Below are 25,662 nucleotides of genomic sequence, written 5' to 3'. Positions count from 1 at the left end.
CAAAAACACACCCACACAGAGCCAAATAACGGATTTTATATGGCTAGTAGCATATCAGCAGACACCAGAGTGACAGGTACGTTCCCCTGTGGCAAATGTAAAGTATGCCCCCACATTCTGAAAACCAATTCAGTGGTAGACAGATATGGTAAAACCACAAAGATTAAACAATTTTTCAATTGCGATACGCAATCACTCATCTACTGCATCACGTGCGATTGCAACGTTAGATATATAGGAATGACAACTCGCAAACTCAAGGAAAGAGCGTTAGAACATCTTGGCACCTGTCGCAATGCCGTCATGGACCTGGTCTGGATGAAGCAACTAACCACAGTCGCCAGACATTTTTATACCTTTCACAAAGGTCGTCAGAAGGACCTTAAGATCTTCGGTCTGGAGAAAATCCATCTGGGAATTAGGGGTGGAGACATCACCAAAGAACTTTTGAAAAAAGAAAGCGAATGGACCTTTAGGCTGAATGGACTCAGACCTAATGGCCTTAATGAGAACATTAATTTCAGTGTTTTCCTTTAAATTTAATCTGTAATACTCTCTCATTGAGACCTACTTATACCTAGAATCTCCCCATCTATTTGAACACCAGCGGCCTAACCCAGCCAATCATTATCCATATTAAGCATAGTATCACTTGCTTGTATCTCACTGGCACCCCACCATTTATCCTTCTGCCTACACTCATTAACCTTGTTTCCACACAAGTCTCTCTTGTGTTTTCCTCTCTTTTCCTCTTCTTTGTCGTCACTACTCACACCACTGATAACACAACTGATTCTACTGTTATCACCTGTGCACGGTTTTCACAACACGCATGTCCTATACTTAATGTACACTTTTTTCTTTCACCCATGTACTGTCCCCACTCAAGCCTTCCTGGCTATAAATACAATCTCTGCCCAACCAACGTTTGACAACACAACCTACATCACTTCTATCCCTGCCTTGCTCCTGTTCCTTCACACACATCCCCGTGCTGCCAGACACATTCAACAGTTTGCACCACTCATCACAGTTTACCCATTCCATTGGGTCACATTTCAACCCTAATTTGCATGCCATTAGGGCAGCATTCTCAAACCCCCCTTTTTTTCACCTATACAATTTCCCCTTTTCAGACAATCATTTTCCACCAAGTCTGTACCTCACTGTCACACTAACTTTTACTCTTTATTCTCTCAGTCAATCCCGGGTTTCTCATTCATTTCCCAACACCCCTTTTCCTCTCCAAACAGTGCATGTTTTAATACATCTCTAATTGAACCTGTTAGTGTACTTCTGTACTTTTGTACCCTTTTTTTATTTTACAATTTCTTATTTCTGATTCCTAATACAATAATGGTCACCACACTTAGAAGACGTGGTTTTCCTAGTAACCCATTAACTTTTACTTGACGAGGGACTTCACGCTGGATACGTGGGTATCATAGCAACCCACCAACACTGAGTTCCAGACGGACGGAAGCTTGGTATTCAATCTCCGCCAGCACAACTATACCTACGTCATGCCGTATGTTGACGCGGGTATCCTAGCAACCAGGGATAACAACACGCGGCGGAAGCCCAGACTGAAACTTCCGCCAGCATAGCGCGATCTAACTATGTCGCCCTGAGCAATCACGTAAGCACTCAGCTTCCACCTCAGCAACTTTCGCTAACTCTAATTAGCTTCTACACAGCTAATAGGGATATGATTATCTTTCCATTCCCCTTACGATTTTTTAACACAATAGGGCGGTAATAGCATGTAAAACTTCCGCCCTTCCCTTAAGTCCGCCCCTGTGATGCGTCCCTTACTGGCCTCCGATTGGACTAGAAGTTAATACAACCATACCCTCATTATTAGCCACAGGTGTACAGCAATTTGCAGGCGCACTTAAATACTCTGACAGAATACCTGGAAGAGCAGCTCAGAAAGGAAGTGAACAAGCCCATGAATGGGTGAAACGCGTTTTCCTCCTGGGCACATGCCTGCCTGACATTGGATTGGGTGATATTTGATCCGTTATTATTTCAGATTTCAAGCGTTAGCATTTTCTTTAGGGCATATGCCTGGTTATTGTCAGATTGATTGACATTTGATCCCTCATTTTTCCAGACCTTTATGCCTTAGCAGTATACTTATATAATTTTGGGGCATATGCCTGGTTATTGTCAGATTGATTGACATTTGATCCCTCATTTTTCCAGACCTTTATGCCTTAGCAGTATACTTATATATTTTTGAAAGCAGATGCTGGATTGGGTGACATTTGATCCCTCATTTTTTCATTTTTTCATGTGTTATGCGTTTGCAGTATACTTATGTATCTTTATAAGCATTTATTCAACTAACTTTTTGCTGCTATCCGCTGATTACATTTCTCCTTGGCATATGCCTGCTTAATATTGGATTGGGTGATATGTGATCCTTTATTATTTCAGATTTCAGGCTTTAGTAGTTTCTCTAGGGCACTTGCCTGGTTGTATTTGGATTGGGTGACATTTTTGATCCCCCACTCTCTCAATTCTAATGCTTTAGCAGGATATTTATTTCTAATAGCAGATGCTGGATTGTGTGACATTTGACCCCTCATTTTTTCATTTTTTCAACTCTCATACTTTAGCAGTATACTTATGTATCTTTGCAAGCATCTAGTTAACTAACTTCTGCTGGTATCCCCAGCTATGCCGATCATAATTATGTCCCCTGTGGTTACATGCCTGTTTCCCTTGGGCACATGCCTGTATGATAAATTGACTAGATAACATTTTTGATCTTTTGACTCAGGTCGTACTACTTAGCAGCATATTCTGACAACCCTTAAACAATTTAGTAACGAATTTTGCTATTTTTTCCAACTGATTTTGTGATACCTTATTAACTAAGAATATATGCTTTTCTCTTTCTTTCCCAACTTGGCTTCCTTCTGTGAACTCTCATCCACGATTCTGGGGAGCGTGCCCCCGCAGGGAACACGCCTCTTCAGTCTAACGTGGACAGCAGATTCACACCTATCTAAATAGCTGCTATCTCCCCTCCTCACCCAGTCCCCATCACTCTTTTGGAGGACTCCATCCCTCCATTTCGGTGCACTCTCATTGGTGCTGTAGCCTTCCTACAACCATACCCCTGCGTTCACGCCCAATCTCGTCCGATCTTGGAAGCTAAACGGAGGTGGGCTGGGTCAGTACCTAGATGGGCGACTTCTAGGGAATACCCAGTGAAGTAGGAGGACTATCTTCCCTATAGACTTAACACCAACAGCAGTATCACCACTTACACTCATTCCTACTATTCTCTGAACTTCCAATCGTTACGGCCGTCTGTGTCATTGGCCGACCAATAGGATCTTTTCTCCATGTGTTCATTGGCCGACTAATAGAATCATTTTTCTATGTGTGGATTTTCCCACCAATATAGCTAACCCAACCAGGGTTCATTAATACAAACATTGTTTGTACTGATCTTTGGCAGACGGAAGTAGCATAATATGTGGCTATCTTCCGAAATGCGGTTATCCAGGCATAATCAAGATCAGAACATTCCTTAAATTTGAAGCAGCCACTTTCCATTGGATCCATTCACAATTGTATTTGGCCTATATGTCCGGATGAATTTTTATGTATCCTAGAGAGCAAGTATAAAAGACCACCTTACCATAGTTGGGCATATTACCCAACAACTTATATTTGATTGTTAGATAAGAGTGCGCCCAAACAAGAGTCATACTTTCTCTTTTTGTGCATATACAATTGTTTTTTTGACTCTGGGTGCACCGCCACAAGGACAAATGGGAATTTCCATACATATCGTCCACTTCTGGCTAACTTTGGATTAATCATGTAGTTAGAATCTAAGTCAGTGCAGGATCAAAAACCCCTTTTCCCTATGTAATATAACTACGCTGAGCTAAGCTCAGCTTCTGATCCTCTGCACGACTACGCTATTATCCTTCCGGGCAGATATCCTTATCGCCCTAGATCCTTTGTTATTACAATTTCTTTGTGTCTTTTTGTCTTGTTTTCGATCTATATGCTTCAATCTGGTAACGGCCTTTCTTGTATTAATAATAGCTCATGCTCTCAAGTCAGAAAAACTGACATATTAACTACTTGCGACTGGTCACCAGTACTCTGGTAAAACTGAATTACCCATCATGTCCTCCTTCTCTCTTAAAAATGAGCTGTCTAAACGGAGAAACTTAGGACAATTGGAAGATCTACTTTCCGAAACCCCCAATATTGAGACTACGTCGACAGACTGGAGAACATCTCTCTCCAAATTACAAAGAACCCTTCAGAGACGTATCCACCTAACCTGGGACATTACCACGTTAGATAATTACATCAAGCATAAGATCGTACCTAGGGGTCTTAGACCCAAGATTTTCCCCTCCTTTCCTCTCGCCACAGAAAACCTTAAGAGCGAATGGGAATCAGCTTTACTGAAATGTTCCAATGACTTATTACATATTTTTGTTAAACATGATACCTTGATGTTAGATCAGGTTGAGAAAGAAATAGAGGAGTTGGGAAAAGATTTAGAGAATTGGGAGAAAGACGTATCTTTCCAGACCACCTTTGAAAAATACAAAAAGGATCTGGATACTTACAAAAAAACCATAATTGACAGGAAACGAAACAAGTTGCAGAGAGACAGAAGAGATTTCTCTCAAGGAGATATTTTCAGGTGGAATTTACAGCCCCCTAGGAGTAGAGGGAGAAGACAACAAGAGGACTATACGTTCTCTGAATTCAAATCATCCAACAGTGAGGACTCTCCTAGTGAGACACACGATACGGCACGATTCACCCCTAATTCTAGCAGAGAAGGCTCCCCTCAACGTCATTTTTTAGAAAGAGGACAGAAACCAAGAGGAAGATACAAACCTCAAGAAAGACGAGACGAGGGGGGAAGAAGAGACACGGGACGAGACCCCCGATGGGATATGCCACGAACATCGAGGTACCCGGAACGCCAGAGACGGAAGGCACGGTAGACCCGTCCCCACCTCAACATTTAACAATAATTAACCTATCTCGTAGAATTCTCACTAGCACAATCCAATGTTCTCAGCAAAGGCCTCTCCTTCTCCCCCTCCAAGTCTTTCGACAGATTTTTGTGGGAAAAAGATCTAAGACTATTCGGTCATAAACTCCTTCTGAAAAAAATTTTTGCAAAAAGGAGCCAACAAAAAGATGACGTCCCAGAACTCCTAACAACGGAGGAAGACAGGAACACGCTTAGCATCCTGGAAGAACTGTACTCCGAATCTAACACAGACTCTACAACTGACCGACGCCCAATGTGTAAAAGCAAATCCAATTTCTTCCCTTCAGATGATAATAGTCCTGAAGTACGAGTATTCCTGAATCTGGTTGCCAGGGAATTTGATAACATCCACATGAGAAATCTGAATAGGCGACATGCATTACCGGACAATCTGAAGAAGGAGGAAAGACAAGCACTCAAGGAACTACATACCTGGAAGGATGTGGTCATAAAGCCGTCCGATAAGGGTGGGAACATCGTTCTGTGGCCAATAGACATGTACACCATTGAGGCACTCCGCCAATTAAATCAGACAACCTGTTATAGGAAACTCTCCCACAATCCGATCCCACAATTTTTGAGAGAATATTCCCAGCTGATCGACGAAGCAGTCTCCACAGGCACAATTACAAAACAGGAGCACAAATACCTTTCAGTCACAAATCCTAGGATACCCACCTTCTACCTCCTCCCTAAGATCCACAAGAACATTCAAAGACCACCAGGCAGACCAATTATGTCTGGTAATGGAGGGTTGCTGGAACAACCCAGTTGTTTCCTGGACTTGCACCTTCGAGAGCACGTATTACAGCTGCCATCCTATCTACAAGATACATCTGACTTGCTCCGCAAGATACGAGATATTAATTTTGAGGACCACTTTCTACTGGCTACGTTGGACGTAGAGGCGCTGTATACGAGTATCGACCACCAGATGGGCCTCGAGGCAGTGAAATACTTCTTGGATTCCAGCAAGGATGACGATTTCAACTCCTTACTATTTAATCTGTTGAAATTTGTATTAGAAAAGAATCATTTCACCTTCCAGGATCGTTTTTACTTACAAGTGAGGGGTACCGCGATGGGCGCAGCCTGCGCACCTACGTACGCCAACTTATTCTTGGGAAGGTGGGAACAAACTCACGTCTTTGATGAACAGAATGACATCTATACTGAGCATGTATTAATATCGCTCAGGTATATAGATGATATTTTTATCATCTGGGATGGCACAGAGGAACTGTTACTATCATTCATTCATCATCTCAACAATAACAACTTAAACATAAAACTAACACATACAATCAGTAAAGATATGGTTGCCTTTTTGGATCTACGGATCTATAAGTCTTCCGACGGCACACTAGCTACAGAACTCTACCGAAAAGAAACTGCCACAAACAGTATCCTCCTCCAAACCAGCGCACATTTCCCCCCGACTATTGAAAACATTCCTAAGGGGGAATTTTTGAGATTGAGGCGCAATTGCTCGGAGGTGGGGGTATATAAGATGAATAGTCAAGCATTGGTTAGCCGGCTCCTAGAAAAGGGATACAGTAAGCGCTCTCTCAAACGGGCACAAAAAGAAGCACTTCATACCAGTAGAGATACTCTGATCTCCCGACGTCAGCTCAAGACTAAGGATGATGACACCAAAATCAGGTTCGTTGGAACCTTCTGTCCTGAATGGAAACTCCTGAAACAGGCAATTGAGAAACATCTGCCCATTTTACAATTAGACACGGAATTATCACCTTACGTCGATTCGAAAAATCAACATGAGTCGGCGAAGGTCCAGAAACATAAAGGACCATCTGGTTAGAAGTCACTTTATCAAAAACACACCCACACAGAGCCAAATAACGGATTTTATATGGCTAGTAGCATATCAGCAGACACCAGAGTGACAGGTACGTTCCCCTGTGGCAAATGTAAAGTATGCCCCCACATTCTGAAAACCAATTCAGTGGTAGACAGATATGGTAAAACCACAAAGATTAAACAATTTTTCAATTGCGATACGCAATCACTCATCTACTGCATCACGTGCGATTGCAACGTTAGATATATAGGAATGACAACTCGCAAACTCAAGGAAAGAGCGTTAGAACATCTTGGCACCTGTCGCAATGCCGTCATGGACCTGGTCTGGATGAAGCAACTAACCACAGTCGCCAGACATTTTTATACCTTTCACAAAGGTCGTCAGAAGGACCTTAAGATCTTCGGTCTGGAGAAAATCCATCTGGGAATTAGGGGTGGAGACATCACCAAAGAACTTTTGAAAAAAGAAAGCGAATGGACCTTTAGGCTGAATGGACTCAGACCTAATGGCCTTAATGAGAACATTAATTTCAGTGTTTTCCTTTAAATTTAATCTGTAATACTCTCTCATTGAGACCTACTTATACCTAGAATCTCCCCATCTATTTGAACACCAGCGGCCTAACCCAGCCAATCATTATCCATATTAAGCATAGTATCACTTGCTTGTATCTCACAGGCACCCCACCATTTATCCTTCTGCCTACACTCATTAACCTTGTTTCCACACAAGTCTCTCTTGTGTTTTCCTCTCTTTTCCTCTTCTTTGTCGTCACTACTCACACCACTGATAACACAACTGATTCTACTGTTATCACCTGTGCACGGTTTTCACAACACGCATGTCCTATACTTAATGTACACTTTTTTCTTTCACCCATGTACTGTCCCCACTCAAGCCTTCCTGGCTATAAATACAATCTCTGCCCAACCAACGTTTGACAACACAACCTACATCACTTCTATCCCTGCCTTGCTCCTGTTCCTTCACACACATCCCCGTGCTGCCAGACACATTCAACAGTTTGCACCACTCATCACAGTTTACCCATTCCATTGGGTCACATTTCAACCCTAATTTGCATGCCATTAGGGCAGCATTCTCAAACCCCCCTTTTTTTCACCTATACAATTTCCCCTTTTCAGACAATCATTTTCCACCAAGTCTGTACCTCACTGTCACACTAACTTTTACTCTTTATTCTCTCAGTCAATCCCGGGTTTCTCATTCATTTCCCAACACCCCTTTTCCTCTCCAAACAGTGCATGTTTTAATACATCTCTAATTGAACCTGTTAGTGTACTTCTGTACTTTTGTACCCTTTTTTTATTTTACAATTTCTTATTTCTGATTCCTAATACAATAATGGTCACCACACTTAGAAGACGTGGTTTTCCTAGTAACCCATTAACTTTTACTTGACGAGGGACTTCACGCTGGATACGTGGGTATCATAGCAACCCACCAACACTGAGTTCCAGACGGACGGAAGCTTGGTATTCAATCTCCGCCAGCACAACTATACCTACGTCATGCCGTATGGTGACGCGGGTATCCTAGCAACCAGGGATAACAACACGCGGCGGAAGCCCAGACTGAAACTTCCGCCAGCATAGCGCGATCTAACTATGTCGCCCTGAGCAATCACGTAAGCACTCAGCTTCCACCTCAGCAACTTTCGCTAACTCTAATTAGCTTCTACACAGCTAATAGGGATATGATTATCTTTCCATTCCCCTTACGATTTTTTAACACAATAGGGCGGTAATAGCATGTAAAACTTCCGCCCTTCTCTTAAGTCCGCCCCTGTGATGCGTCCCTTACTGGCCTCCGATTGGACTAGAAGTTAATACAACCATACCCTCATTATTAGCCACAGGTGTACAGCAATTTGCAGGCGCACTTAAATACTCTGACAGAATACCTGGAAGAGCAGCTCAGAAAGGAAGTGAACAAGCCCATGAATGGGTGAAACGCGTTTTCCTCCTGGGCACATGCCTGCCTGACATTGGATTGGGTGATATTTGATCCGTTATTATTTCAGATTTCAAGCGTTAGCATTTTCTTTAGGGCATATGCCTGGTTATTGTCAGATTGATTGACATTTGATCCCTCATTTTTCCAGACCTTTATGCCTTAGCAGTATACTTATATAATTTTGGGGCATATGCCTGGTTATTGTCAGATTGATTGACATTTGATCCCTCATTTTTCCAGACCTTTATGCCTTAGCAGTATACTTATATATTTTTGAAAGCAGATGCTGGATTGGGTGACATTTGATCCCTCATTTTTTCATTTTTTCATGTGTTATGCGTTTGCAGTATACTTATGTATCTTTATAAGCATTTATTCAACTAACTTTTTGCTGCTATCCGCTGATTACATTTCTCCTTGGCATATGCCTGCTTAATATTGGATTGGGTGATATGTGATCCTTTATTATTTCAGATTTCAGGCTTTAGTAGTTTCTCTAGGGCACTTGCCTGGTTGTATTTGGATTGGGTGACATTTTTGATCCCCCACTCTCTCAATTCTAATGCTTTAGCAGTATATTTATTTCTAATAGCAGATGCTGGATTGTGTGACATTTGACCCCTCATTTTTTCATTTTTTCAACTCTCATACTTTAGCAGTATACTTATGTATCTTTGCAAGCATCTATTTAACTAACTTCTGCTGGTATCCCCAGCTATGCCGATCATAATTATGTCCCCTGTGGTTACATGCCTGTTTCCCTTGGGCACATGCCTGTATGATAAATTGACTAGATAACATTTTTGATCTTTTGACTCAGGTCGTACTACTTAGCAGCATATTCTGACAACCCTTAAACAATTTAGTAACGAATTTTGCTATTTTTTCCAACTGATTTTGTGATACCTTATTAACTAAGAATATATGCTTTTCTCTTTCTTTCCCAACTTGGCTTCCTTCTGTGAACTCTCATCCACGATTCTGGGGAGCGTGCCCCCGCAGGGAACACGCCTCTTCAGTCTAACGTGGACAGCAGATTCACACCTATCTAAATAGCTGCTATCTCCCCTCCTCACCCAGTCCCCATCACTCTTTTGGAGGACTCCATCCCTCCATTTCGGTGCACTCTCATTGGTGCTGTAGCCTTCCTACAACCATACCCCTGCGTTCACGCCCAATCTCGTCCGATCTTGGAAGCTAAACGGAGGTGGGCTGGGTCAGTACCTAGATGGGCGACTTCTAGGGAATACCCAGTGAAGTAGGAGGACTATCTTCCCTATAGACTTAACACCAACAGCAGTATCACCACTTACACTCATTCCTACTATTCTCTGAACTTCCAATCGTTACGGCCGTCTGTGTCATTGGCCGACCAATAGGATCTTTTCTCCATGTGTTCATTGGCCGACTAATAGAATCATTTTTCTATGTGTGGATTTTCCCACCAATATAGCTAACCCAACCAGGGTTCATTAATACAAACATTGTTTGTACTGATCTTTGGCAGACGGAAGTAGCATAATATGTGGCTATCTTCCTATATGCGGTTATCCAGGCATAATCAAGATCAGAACATTCCTTAAATTTGAAGCAGCCACTTTCCATTGGATCCATTCACAATTGTATTTGGCCTATATGTCCGGATGAATTTTTATGTATCCTAGAGAGCAAGTATAAAAGACCACCTTACCATAGTTGGGCATATTACCCAACAACTTATATTTGATTGTTAGATAAGAGTGCGCCCAAACAAGAGTCATACTTTCTCTTTTTGTGCATATACAATTGTTTTTTTGACTCTGGGCGCACCGCCACAAGGACAAATGGGAATTTCCATACATATCGTCCACTTCTGGCTAACTTTGGATTAATCATGTAGTTAGAATCTAAGTCGGTGCAGGATCAAAAACCCTTTTTCCCTATGTAATATAACAGGCTTTCCACAAGATTTTCTGTGGGAATTTCTGGCAATTCATTCTGTAGAACATTTATGAGGTCAGGCAATGATGTTGGATGAGAAGTGCTGGCTTGCTGTTTCCCTTCCAATTCATCCCAAAGGTGCTTGATTGGTTTGAGGTCAAGTCTCTATGATGGCCAGTCTAGTTCTTCCACACCAAACTCATTAAACCATGTCTTTATAGTCCTTGCATTGGGCACTGGGGATTCTATTATCTGGAGAACATACAGGGCAATCTGCTACCGGGACCGTGAACGCCATACAGTCTGTTATCTCCCGGGTGCTCGGGTACGGCACATTGCGGACCAGGTAGAAAGATTGTTGGGAGGGGCCAGGAATGACCCGGCAGTCTTGGTGCACATTAGCACCAACGACAAAGTTAGTGGTAGATGGAATGTCCTTAAGAAAGATTATAGGGACCGAGACCAAAAATTAAAGGCAAGGACATCTAAGGTAATATTCTCTGAAATATTACCTGTGCCACGCGCTAGTCCAGGGAGGCAGAGGGAGATTAGGGAGGTAAATGTGTGGCTCAGGGACTGGTGCAGTAAAGAGTGGTTGGCGTTCTTATGGGGTCATTCCGAGTTGATTGCTAGCTGCCGTTGTTCACTGCGCAGCGATCAGGCTGAAAATCGGCACTTCTGCGCATGCATATGCGGTGTGATGCGCACGTGCCACGTACTTTCACAAAAGCCAATGTAGTTTTACACAAGGTCTAGCGGCACTTTTCAGTCGCACTGAGTGATTGACAGGAAGTAGGTGTTTCTGGGAGGTAACTGACCGTTTTCGGGGAGTGTGTGTAAAAACACAGGCGTGACAGATACAAATGCAGGCATGCCTGGGAAAACGCGGGCGTGGTTGGCCAAACGCAGGGCATGTTTGTGATGTCAAAACAGGAACTAAATAGTCTGAAGTGATCGCAAGGTAGGAGTAGGTCTGGAGCTACTCTGAAACTACACAATCTTTTTTTGTAGCCGTGCTGCGATCCTTTCGTTCGCACTTCTGTTAAGCTACAATACACTCCCGGGGGGCAGCGGCTTAGCATTTGCATGACTGCTAAAAGCTGCTAGCGAGCGAACAACTCGGAATGAGTGCCTTAGAACACAGTGCAGACTTCTCAGTCAGGCGCCATCTTTTTGTTGCCATGGATTGTACCTGAATGAGTAGGAGGCAGAGGTACTGGGGGTGAGAAGGATAGTTAGAAGGTTGCAGAAGATTTTAAACTAGGTGCCTCAGGGGAGGGATTAGAAAGATTAGTGGGATAACTAGAGAGCAAAGAAAAATGGGATGTATAAAGTATAATGAGGGTGGAGAGGGGGGAAGGAGAAAAATAGTCAGCGATGGTAATTTAAGGGAAACTCAGATTTTTAAGGAAACGTTATCCACAACAAAACTTACAGATCAGGGAATTACCAAACTTAAGTGTATGATTACAAATGCAAGAAGCATAACAAGTAAAACGGGGGAATTAGAAACAATTGCACTTAATGATCAATATGATATAATAGGCATTACAGAGACATGGTGGGACGATTCACATGACTAGGCGGCAAACATGGATGGATACACCCTCTTCAGGAGAGATATAATTAATAAAAAGGGAGGGGGTGTTTGTCTATATGTTAAACCTTTCTTAAAACCGTATTTAAAGGAAGTCATTTACAAAGGGACTGGAGACAACGTGGAGTCATTGTGGGTTGAGATTTCAAGTGGGGGTAAATATACAAAAAAAACTTCTAATAGGGACATGCTATAAACCGCCAGATATTAGTGTGTCTGAGGAATTGCTACTCTGGCAGCAAATCGAAAAATCTGCAGGTATGGGGGACGTCATTATTGTTGGAGACTTTAATTACCCAGACATAAACTGGAACACTGAAACAGTAAATACAACTAGGGGTAATAGGTTCTTAAACATGCTAAATGATCACTACTTGTCCCAGGTAATCGGGGAACCAACTAGGCATAGAGCTATACTGGGCCTAGTACTAACTAACAATGAGGAATAATATCAAATACTAAAGTAGGCGAGACCCTAGAAAATAGCAATTACAATATGATCACATTCAATATCAGCTTCCAAAAACAATAATATAAGGGTCTAACTAAAACTTTTAACTTTAAGAAAGCTTATTTCATATTGCTAAAACAAGCAATGAGGGACATCAATTGGGAAATTGTATGAAAGAATACTGCTGAAATGTGGGATGTTTTTACAACTACGCTCAGTAAGTACACTCATCTGTATATTCCCAAAGTCAACAAAAACAGGAGTAGGAAATTCAAACCAATGTGGCTTAATAAGAGGGTCAAGGAAAAAATGGATAAAAAAAGGCGGCTTTCAAAGCATTTAAGTCTGACGGAATGGTGGAATCATTCCAGTTCTACAAGGAATGTAGCAAAAAATGCAAAAATTAAATCAGATCAGCTAAAATAGAAAACGAAAATCAAATCACAAAGGAGAGAAAAACAAATCTCAAAAAGTTATTTCAGTACATAAATGGTAAAAGGTTAAAAAGGGAGAATATTGGGCCTTTAAAGGGCGAGTTTGATGTCTTGATTAATGATGATAGTTATAAAGCAGATTTAATTAATAAATTCATTTAATCAGTACTCACAAATGAGGACAGGTTGACGAGAGTAGAGCATAACATAAGCAAAGAGGGAGATACTAAGTAAAATTAAGATAAATATCTCCTGGGCCAGATAGACTCCACCCCAGGGTTCTTATGGAACTTAATGTAGAGATATCGAGATCCCTATATTTGATTTTCATAGAGTCAATTAGATCAGGAATGATACCAAAAGACTGGCATATAGCAGAGGTAGTCCCAATATTTAAAAAGGGTATTAAAACTCACCCCGCTAACTACAGACTGGTGAGTTTGACATCTATAGTGGGGAAATTACTAGAAGGTATATTAAAGGACAGCATTCTTGAGTACTTGGATACCTCCAAGGTTATTACTAGGAATCAGCATGGTTTTGTGAAGGACAGATCCTGTCAAATTAACTTAATAAGCATCTACGAGAAAGTGAGCGATAATATTGATCAGGGTCATGCAGTGGATGTGATCTTTTTGGCCTTTGCTAAGGCCTTTGACAAAGTTCCACATAAGAGGCTAATTCTTAAATTAAGTGATCTTGGGGTAGGGGACACTTTTTGTACTTGGGTGACTAATTAGCTGTTCAATAGGGAACAGCGAGTGGGGATAATGGGATGTACTCTGAATGGGCTTCAGTGCTCAGTGGAATACCACTGGGTTCAGTACTCGGACCATTGTTATTTAACATATTCATTAATGACCTAGGAGAGGGACTGGAAAGCATAGTGTCAATTTTCGCAGATGATACTAAGCTACAGTATATAGAGTAATTCAGACAAGGATGTTGAGTCTCTACCGAATGACATCTAGACTTGAGGTCTGGACGGATAAATGGATAAATACAGACAAACATAAAGTTATGCACTTTGGGGCTAAGAACAATCAGGCAACCTATAAACTAAATGGGGAAAATGTAGGGATAACAATAGTTTAAAAAGATTTGGAAGTGCTCATCGACAATAAACTTGGTAGCAGTATGCAATGTCAAAATGCAGCAACAAAAGCAAGCTGTTAACATGCATTAAACGGGGAAGGGATGAGAGTGTAATCCTGCTACTGTATAAATCAATGGTGCGGCCACACCTGTAATATTGTGTACAGTTCTGGGAACCTCACTATAAAAAAGATATCTTGGAACTCAAAAACGTTCGAGGCGACCCACCAAACTGGTTAAGGGGTTAGAGGCACTGGATTATGAGGAAAGACGTAAAAGGTTAGATTTGTTTACACTGGAAAAGAGGTGACTGAGAGGAGACATTATTAATATTTTTAAATACATCAAGGGACAATACAAGGATTTATCAAACTATTTTTTTATAAAAAAAACACTACATAGGACACGAGGACACCCCCTGAGGTTAGAAGAAAACAAATTCCATACACAACGGAGAAAAGGGTTCTTCACAGTAAGAACAGTAAAGATTTGGAATTCTTTGCCAGAGAAGATAGTAATGGTGGAATCAATAAATTTAAATTCCTAGCGGGAAAAAATATCCAAGGATACAGCATTTAATTAAGATAAAACAAAAATCTATATATTTTTTATTATACAGGTTGAACACAATAGACATTTGTCTTTTTTCAACCTCAACAACTATGTAACTATGTAACAATGGGGGTCATTCCAAGTTGTTCGCTCACTAGCAGTTTTTAGCAGCCGTGCAAACGCTATGCCGCCTCCCACTGTTAGTGTATTTTAGCTTAGCAGAAGTGCGAACGAAAGAAAAGCAGAGCGGCTACAAAATAATTTTGTGCAGTTTCAGAGTAGCTCCAGACCTACTCAGAGCTTGCGATCACTTCAGACTATTCAGTTCCTGTTTTGATATCACAAACATGCCCTGCGTTCGCCCAGCCACGCCTGCGTTTTTCCTGGCACGCCTGCGTTTTTTCAAACACTCCCTGACAACGGTCAGTTGACACCCAGAAATGCCCTCTTCCTAGTCCTTGTGTGAAGCTACATCGTTCGTTGTAATAGTATGACGTGCGTGCGCATTGTGCTACATACGCATGTGCAGAAGTGCAGAATTTTTGCCTGATCGCTGCGGCTGAAATCTGCTAGCGAACAACTCGGAATGACCCCCAGTGTTGGAACAGAAAAGGGTTTTCCCCAAACTGTTGCCACAAAGTTGGAAGCATAGTATTGTTGAAAATGTCTTGGTATGCTGAAGCATAAGATCGTCCTTCACTGGAGATAAGGGGCCTAGCCCAAACCCTGAAAAGCTGCCCCATACCATTATCACTCCTCCACCAAACATCACAGTTGGCATAATGCAGTCAGGCAGGTAACCCAGACTGACCCATCTGGCTTCCAAACAGAGAAGCATGATTCATCACTCCACAGAACACGTTCTCAATGCTTCACAGTCCATCTTATGCTTTACACCACTCCATCCCATGCCGCACAGTCGCTCCTGCTGCACAGTTTTAGTGCTAACATTAATGTCAGTGGAAGTTCCGGACTCTTCAGTTATGGAATCAGCAAAGCATTGACGACTTTTATGTACTATGCTCCTTAGCATTAATTGACCCCACTCGTGATTTTACGTAATCTTCCGCTTTGTGACTGAGTGACTGTTGTTCCTAAATGTTTCCACTTTCTAATAATGGGTGGGATGTACTATCCTCTCCTGCCTTTCTCTGAGCTCCCTGTAGTTTTCTCCTCTCATCCTCACTGGAAATCACTCACTCGTTACGCCTCTTCAGCGCCTTGGCAACTCTGAACTCTGCGTTGGGCAGGTTCAGCCGCACTCCCCATGTCTTTTGCGCACACGCATATGACACAGCATCCCGACAGGCTGCTGCTAGGTGCTAGGTATATATTCAAACTAGGATAGCACTCCGAACCAGCAGTGTAATAAATACCAGTAGTAACTATTGAGTGTCAATATTTCAGGTACAGTATCCTTTGTATCAAAACCGGACCAATCCAAACATTGCAATCCGAGGCGGATTTTACCGCCTGACTCAGTTTCCAAAATGAGGTCAAACGTCATCCTCCTGCTGTCAGAATCTCACGGGTTTTGGATTGCATAAAGGTCCCCCGTCAGTGTCGGACTGAGGCATGAAGGGCCCACTGTGGAATGTCGTGGTACGGTCCCATGCTTAAGAGTGTGGCCAGGTTCCAGTGTGGGTGTGGCCAGCCACCACAGAGATTTGACTATTACTGAGTGCATAGTTCTGGGGGTCTATTCATAAAGAAAATAAAAAATTAATTGATACTTATCGATTTGATGCGATTTATAGCTGTTATAATTAGCAATTCATGTATTCTCACCTTTCCGATGAAGCGATGCGGTGTCCCCAGCTACAGCGATGCTCTCTTCTCCAGCGGTGCTCTTATGCGGTCTTGAAGTCATCCAGTGGTCCTTCTTGCTCATGCGCCATCGGCTGACCTCCCGGAAGGCCGCAGTGTCTGATGGGAGGTCAGGAAGGTGAAGCAACGCAGAGTACTATGTATAATGTATAAAGTGAATCTGGAACCTGATCCCTAGAGAAGGAAGGGGGGCACAGGCAGTGGGGCCTACCGGGGGTTCCCCCTGTTTCCCTGTGAGCCAGTCCATCCCTGTCCCTAGTGACCGGAGTATATCTTCACTCTGGCTGTGGAGCTTCAACAGTGCAGTACTTCCAGGGTGCTTTGTCCATCCAGGAGCTGCTGTCTGTGTCCGTCCAGGGGCTGCTGTTTGTGTCCATCCAGGGGCTGGTGTGTCTGTCCAGGGGCTGTCTTCTGTGTCCATCCATGGGCTGCTGTTTGTGTCCATCCAGGGGCTGCTGTGTCTGTCCAGGGGCTGCTGTCTGTGTCAGTCCAGGGGCTGGTGTCTGTGTCTGTCCAGGGGCTGCTGTCTGTGTCCGTCCAGGGGCTGCTGTCTGTGTCCGTCCAGGGGCTGCTGTCTGTGTCCGTACAGGGGCTGCTGTATCTGTCCAGGGGCGACTGTCTGTATCTGTCCAGGGGCGGCTGTCTGTATCTGTCCAGGGGCGGCTGTCTGTGTCCGTCCAGGGGCTGCTGTCTGTGTCCGTCCAGGGGCTGCTGTCTGTGTCCTTCCAGGGGCTGCTGTCTGTGTCCATCCAGGGGCTGCTGTCTGTGTCCATCCAGGGGCTGCTGTTTGTGTCCATTCAGGGGCTGCTGTTTGTTTCCATCCAGGGGCTGCTGTGTCTGTCCAGGGGCTGCTGTCTGTGTCCGTCCAGGGGCTGCTGTCTGTGTCCGTCCAGGCAGAGCCGGCCCTAACCAATATGATGCCCTAGGCAAGATTTTGGCTAGTGCCCCCTAGCACCACTGCTGGTTCTGCCTCTGACCTTGCACTTCTTTCCCAGAACCATCACCCCTCAGCCATAGCAGTCCTTATTTTGGTGTTTGTACCCCCTATATTTTAAATAGGAACAGTTCGCACATTTGGCGCACAGCCCAAAAAGGGGTGTGTTTTTGCTGGCAAGGGGCATGGCCACACAATAGTAACCCCAATTCCAAATACGCCACACAGTACTGCACTTTATTCACATTTGATCATGCGATAGTTTCCATAATTCATATTACATCCCACAGTAGTATCACTTTACCTTATAAACGTTACTCCTCACAGTAGAGCCCCTTATTCACATTACATCACACTGAATTGCTCCTTATTCACATTACACTACACCCTATTGCTCTTTATTCACATTAGACGACACAGTAGTGCCCTTTCTATACGCAACACCACATAGAAGAGCACCTTAAACACATAATTCCACACAGTAATGCCCCTAACACATATGAGACACATTATTAATGTCCTTCTAAACATAATGTGCTTACACATTATGATGACAACCTTTATTAATGCCCTTTTACACATAATGTCCCTTACACATATGCCGCACATTATTAATGCCCTAATACACATAATGACACACATAGTGCCCCCTGCACATTTGCTGCACATTGTTAGTGCCCCTATACATATAATGACACATACAGTAGTACCCTGTTACACATACAGTATGCCACACATTATTAATGTCCTTAAACACATAATGACACACATAGTGCCCCTTATACATATGTTGCACATTATTAATGCATTTTTACATGACACACATAATGCTCCTTACACATATTCCGAACACTACTGCACAACCAACCCACTCACATGCACACAGCACTCACACTGCCGCTAACACTGTGACCTCTGCCTCTGCTTGGATACAGATGTGTCCTCATAAATATTGCCTCAGTGCTAACGTCGGGCAAATTTTTTAATGAAAATGCATCTTATTTGCATTGTTATGTGGCTAGGATGCACAAGCAGCTTCTGCTGATTAAAATGATATACAGCATGCCTTTATACTGTGTGAGACTGTGGCTGTATCTGCATATGAATTGCTACACACAGAATATAGGCATGCCGCATATCATTTTAATCAGCAGAAGCTGCTGATGCCCCTGGGCATATCAAATGCCCTAGGCAATTGCCTAGTTTGCCTATAGCTATGGCCGGCTCTGCGTCCAGGGGCTGCTGTGTCTGTCCAGGGGCTGCTGTCTGTGTCCATCCAGGGGCTGCTGTCTGTCCGTCCAGGGGCTGCTGTCTGTGTCCGTCCTCGGGCCAATCTGTCCATCCATGGGCTCTGCTCAAGTGTAAAAAATTCATACGAGTACTTTGATGCTGCAAGCTATATTCCAATTTCATACAAGTATTGTGACACTGTAGGCCATATCGCAGTGTAATATTCATACAATTATTGTGACTTTGTTCTTTACATAGTTGAATGTGCTGACAACAAAATCACACAAAAATTATCAATGGAAATCAAATTTATTAACCCATGGAGGTCTGGATTTGGAGTCACCCTCAATATTAAAGTGGAAAAACACACTACAGGCTGATCCAACTTTGATGTAATGTCCTTAAAACAAGTCAAAATGAGGCTCAGTAGTGTGTGTGGCCTCCACGTGTCTGTATGACCACCCTACAACCCACACAAGTGGCTCAGGAAGTGCAGCTCATCCAGGATGGCACATCAATGCGAGCTGTGGCAAGAAGGTTTATTGTGTCTGTCAGCGTAGTGTCCAGAGCTTGGAGGCGCTACCAGGAGACAGGCCAGTACAACAGGAGATGTGGAGGAGGCCGTAGGAGTGTAACTACCCAGCAGCAGGACCGCTACCTCCGCCTTTGTGCAAGGAGGAACACTGACAGAGCCCTGCAAAATGACTTCCAGCAAGCCACAAATGTGCATGTGTCTACTCAAACGATCAGAAACAGACTCCATGAGGGTGGTATAAGGGTCTGACATCCACAGGTGGGGGTTGTGTTTACAGCCCGACACCGTGCAGGACGTTTGGCATTTGCCAGAGAACACCAAGATCGGCAAATTCACCACTGGCGCCCTGTGCTCTTCACAGATGAAACAGGTTCTCACTGAGCACATGTGACAGACGTGACAGAGTCTGGAGACGCCAAGGAGAACATTCTGCCTGCAACATCCTCCAGCATGACCGGTTTGGCAGTGGGTCAGTAATTGTGTGGGGTGGCATTTCTTGGAGGGGCCGCACAGCCCTCCATGTGCTCGCCAGAGGTAGCCTGACTGCCATTAGGTACCGAGATGAGATCCTCAGACCCCTTATGAGACCATATGCTGGTGCGGTTGGCCCTGGGTTCCTCCTAATGCAAGACAATGCTAGACCTCATGTGGCTGGAGTGTGTCAGCAGTTCCTGCAAGACGAAGGCATTGATGCTATGGACTGGCCCGCCTGTTCCCCAGACCTGAATCCATTTGAGCACTTCTGGGACATCATGTCTCGCTTCATCCACCAAAGCCACGTTGCACCACAGACTGTCTAGGAGTTGGTGGATGCTTTAGTCCAGGTCTGGGAGGAGATCCCTCAGGAGACCATCCGCCACCTCATCAGGAGCATGCCCAGGCGTTGTAGAGAGGTCATACAGGCACGTGCAGGCCACACACACTACTGAGCCTCATTTTGACTTGTATTAAGGACATTACTTCAAAGTTGGATAAGCCTGTAGTGTGTTTTTCCACTTTAATATTGAGGGTGACTCCAAATCCAGACCTCCATGGGTTAATAAATTTGATTTCCATTGATATTTTTTGTGTGATTTTGTTGTCTGCACATTGAACTATGTAAAGAAAAAAGTATTTAATAAGAATATTTAATTCATTCAGATCTAGGATGTGTTATTTTAGTGTTCCCTTTATTTTTTTGAGCAGTGTATATATATATATATATATATATATATATACCAGGTTGATTGCCACTCAACAGAAATCAAATGCGTGTGTATGTGTGAGAGACATGATTGCATTAGTGGTTGCAGTAGAAGACAACAACAATGTACAGTAGAATAAATCACAGTATAAGCATTTAAAAGTAGTGTAACATTGTGTTTATGTTCTCAGACTGTGGGGGATCTCTGAACAATCTGGATGGTTCTCTCTCCTCCCCCAACCATCCTGACATTTATGACGGTACAACATTTTGTCGATGGCTCCTCTCTGTGCCAGATGGCCTGATCATTCAAATTCAGTTCCAGAACTTTAGCCTAGAGTCAGAAAGAGACTGCAATTTTGACTATGTAGAGATACATGACGGTGCTGGTTTTGGAATTGTCAGTTTGATGGGAAGGTAAGTGAAGAATCGCACAATGCATAGTAATGGATTATACTTATACAAAAAGCATAGGTTGACTTCAGACTTCTTAAATATCTCAAGAGTACACAATATGCTTCTCAACCTTCAATTTCTAATCCTAGGTTCTATCTACTGCAATTAATGGAGATGGAACTGTGGAATGTACAGCCATGGCCAAAAGTTTTGAGAATGGCACAAGTATTGGTTATCACAAAGTTTACTGCTTCAGTGTTTTTAGACCTTTTTGTCAGATGTTACTATGGTATAGTACAGTAAAATTACAAGAATGTCTTAAGTGTCAAAGGCTTGTTATTGACAATGACATTAAGTTTATGCAAAGAGTCAATATTTGCAGTGTTTACTCTTCTTTTTCAAGACATCTGCAATGCACCCTGGCATGCTGTCAATCAACTTCTGGACCACATACTGACTGCTGGCTGCCCTTCTTGCCTAATCAATGCTTAGAATTTGTCAGAATGTGTGGAGTTTTGTTTGTAAACCCACCTCTTGAGGATTGACGACAAATTCCCAATGGGATTATGGTCTGGGGAGTTTCCTGGCTATGGACCCAAAATTTCAATGTTTTGTTCCCCAAGCAACTTAGTATTCACTTTTGCCTTATGGCAAGGTTCTCCATCATGCTGGAAAGGCATTTTTCATCCCCAAACTGTTCTTGGAGATGTTGCTGGAAGACATTGCTCTTGGAGAAAGTTTTAATACCATTCTTTATTCATGGCTGTGTCCTTAGGCAAAATTGTGGGCAAGCCCACTCCCTTGGTTGGGAAGCAACCCCACACATGAATGGTTTCAGGATACTTTACTGTTGGCATGACACAGACATGACATGACACAAATGTTGGTAGCACTCACCTTTCCTTCACCAGACCAGCGTTTTTCCAGGTGCCCCAAACAATCTGGAAGGGGATTCATCAGAGAAAATGTATTTACCCCATTCATCAGCAGTCCAATCCTTGTACGTTTTGCAAAATATATCAGTCTGTCCCTGATGTTTTTCCTGGAGAGAAGTGGCTTCTTTGCTGCCCTTCTTGACACCAGGCCATCCTACATAAGTCTTGCCGCACTGTGCATGCAGATGAACTCACACCTGCCTGCTCCCATTCCTGAACAAACTCTGCACTGGTGGTGCCCCGATCCTGCAGCTGAATCAGCATTAGGAGACGGTCCTGGCACTTGCTGGACATTCTTGGGTGCCCTGAAGTCTTCTTTACAACTATTGAAACTCTCTCACTAAAGTTCTTGATGATACAATAAATGGTTTATTTAGGTGCAATCTTACTAGCAGCAATATTCTTGCCTGTGAAGCCCTTTTTGTGCAAAGCAATGATGACTGCACATGTTTCCTTGCAGGTAACCATGGTTAACATGTGAAGATCAATGATTTCAAGCACCACCCTCCTTTTATAGTTTCCAGTCTACTCAAGCTCATTGTCATGGCAAAGAGGGTCTTTGCAATTAATTGCAATTTATCAAATCAGTCTTCATGACCTTCTGGAGTATGTGCAAATTCCCATCATAAATACAGAGGCAGCAAACTTTGTGAAAACTAGAGATATGTAGCGGGCACTTTTCGTATTTTGTGTTTTGGTTTTGGTTCCTTGCTCGTATTTTGGATATGGATTGGTTTTGCCAAAATCACCCTTTCATGTATTGGTTTTGTTTTTGGATCTGGATGATTTTTAAAAAAAACATAAAAACAGCTAAAATCACAGAATTGGGGGGTAAATTTGATCATATGGTATTATTAATCTCAATAACATACATTTCCTCTCATTTCCAGTCTATTCTGAACACCTCATACCTCACAATATTGTTTTTAGGCCAAAAGGTTGCACCGAGGTGACTGGATGACTAAGCTAAGCGACGCAAGTGTGCGGCACAAACCCCTGGCCCATCTAGGAGTGGCACTGCAGTGGCAGACAGGATGGCACATTTTAAAAAATAGTCCCCAAACAGCACATGATGCAAAGAAGAAAAAGAGGTGCAATTAGGAAGCTGGATGGCTAAGCTAAGCGACACAAGTGTGCGGCAAAAACACGTGGTCCAACTAGGAGTGGCACTGCAATGACAGACAAGATGGCACTTAAAAAAACTAAGCCCCAAACAGCACATCATGCAAAGAAGAAAAAGAGGTGCAATGAGGTAGCTGTATGACTAAGCTAAGCGACACAAGTGTGTGGCACAAACAAAATGGGATGTGCCGGAATTTGCCCAGATGTAATACACGCACAATATTGGTGGCACAGGAGAGTGTACCCCTAAACCACACACACACATGGCAAAGTCTGTACAATTAATTTGGATAATAATAACCCTTTTATTTGGAGCAATTATAATAATATGTAGCACAGGCGAGCATACCCCTACACCACACAGGGCAAACCCTGTAAAAATTATTTGGATAAAAATATAAGTAATGTATATAACCCTTTTTTTTTGGAATAAATAATATACAGTACAGAATACCACCACTGGACTGGACTTATATGGCAGTACCCCTGGACTTATACGGCAGTACCCCTGGACTTGTACGGCAGTGTCAGACAGAATGGCACTTTAAAAAACTAGTCCCCAAACAGCACATGATGCAAAGAAGAAAAAGAGGTGCAAGATGGAATTGTCTTGGGCCCTCCCACCCACCCTTATGTTGTATAAGCAGGACATGCACACTTTAACAAACCCATCATTTTGACGACAGGGCCTGCCACACAACTGTGACTGAAATTACTGGTTTGTTTGGGCCCCCACCAAAAAAGAAGCAATCAATCTCTCCTTGCACAAACTGGCACTACAGAGGCAAGATGTTGACCTCAACATCATCCTCCGATTCCTCAACCCTTTCACTATGTACATCCTCCTCACTGAGTATTAATTCGTACCCACTGGAATCCACCATCACAGGTCCCTGTGTACGTTCTGGAGGCAATTGCTGGTAAAGGTCTTTCCAGAGGAATTTATAATTAATTTTGATGAACATCATCTTCTCTACTTTTTGTGGAAGTAAACTCTTACGCCGAACGCTGACAAGTTACCAGCTGTACTAAACACTCTTTCGGATTATACACTGGAGGGGGGGGGGGGATTCTTAGGTAAAATAAAGCCAGTTTGTGCAAGGGCATCCAAATTGTCTCTTTTTCCTGCCCGTATACATACGGACTGTCTGACATGCCTACTTGGATGCTGTCACTCATATAATCCATTGTCATGTGAAGCTGAACCACTAGTCATGAACATAGGCCAGGGCCTTAGCTCTTCCTTGCGACTCCATGTCATAAATGGCATATTGGCAAGTTTACGTTTCTCCTGAGACCATTTCAATTAATTTTTTTGGCTCATTTTACTGAACTTTGGCTTTTTGGATTTTACATGCCGTCTACTATGACATTGGGCATCGGCCTTGGCAGATGACATTGATGGCAGATGACATTTATGGAATTTCATAATCTATGTCATGACTAGTGGCAGCAGCTTTAGCACTAGTAGTAGGTGGTTCTTGATCTTTCCCTATTTTATCCTCCAAATTTTTGCTCTCCATTAAATTTCTGGAGTTATATAACAATATGCCGTACAGGAGAGCGTGCCTCTACACCACACAGGGCAAACCCTGTGAAAATGATTTAGATTAAATATTAATAACCCCTTTATTTGGAGTAAATTATATACATCACAGGATAGCACCACTGAACTTATATGGCAGCACCACTGGACTGGACTTATACGGCAGTACCACTGGAATTATAAGGCAGTATCACTGGAATTATACGGCAGTATCACTGGAATTATACGTCAGTATCACTGGAATTATATGGCAGTATCACTGGAATTATACGCCAGTACCTCTGGATTTATATGGTAGTACCATTGGATTGGATTTATACGGCAATATCACTGGACTCATACGCCAGTACCACTGGAATTATACGGCTGCATCACTGGAATTATACAGCAGTATCACTGAAATTATATGGCAGTATTACTGGAATTATATGGCAGTACCACTGGATTTATATGGCAGTACCATTAGACTGGATTTATACGGCAGTATCACTGGACTGGATTTATATGGCAGTATCACTGGATTTATATGCCAGTACCACTAGAATTATACAGCAGTATCACTGAAATTATATGGCAGTATTACTGGAATTATATGGCAGTACCACTGGACTTATACAGCAGTACCACTGGACTGGATTTATACAGCAGTATCACCGGACTCATACGCCAGTACCACTGGAATTATACGGCAGTATCACTGGAATTATTCAGCAGTACCACTGGACATATACGGAAGTATCACTTGACTGGATTTATACACCAGCACCACTGGATTTATACGGCAGGACAACTGGACATATACAGCAGTATCACTGGAATTATATGGCAGTACTGGACTGGATTTATACGACAGTACCACTGGATTTATTTGGCAGTACCACTGGACATATATGGCAGTACCACTGGACATATACAGCAGCACAGGGACACCACCACTGTACTGATGCAGGATAACACAGCACCACTGCAATTGACAGGACTTATACAGCAGCACTGGACATATGGCAGCAGAGGACACCACCACTGTGACTGGACTGATGCAGCACAAGA

At 42.9% G+C, this 25,662-nt stretch overlaps 1 protein-coding gene and 2 pseudogenes across 1 annotated transcript in view; all 3 read left to right on the top strand.

Annotated features, from left to right (window-relative positions):
* Positions 1-25,662, top strand: part of MFRP (membrane frizzled-related protein) — a 211,523-nt gene that overhangs the window by 91,049 nt on the left and 94,812 nt on the right. The window contains exon 5 of the mRNA XM_063941743.1: positions 20,805-21,030. Within this exon, the coding sequence (XP_063797813.1) occupies positions 20,805-21,030 (226 nt within the window). The remainder of the gene's footprint in view (positions 1-20,804; positions 21,031-25,662) is intronic.
* Positions 3,115-3,233, top strand: LOC134968258 (5S ribosomal RNA; annotated as a pseudogene).
* LOC134968257 (5S ribosomal RNA) lies at positions 10,002-10,120 on the top strand (annotated as a pseudogene).

This window comes from Pseudophryne corroboree, chromosome 10 (assembly GCF_028390025.1).
Source record: "Pseudophryne corroboree isolate aPseCor3 chromosome 10, aPseCor3.hap2, whole genome shotgun sequence".
Lineage (NCBI taxonomy): Eukaryota > Metazoa > Chordata > Amphibia > Anura > Myobatrachidae > Pseudophryne > Pseudophryne corroboree.
This window is presented reverse-complemented; position numbering and strand designations above follow the sequence as displayed.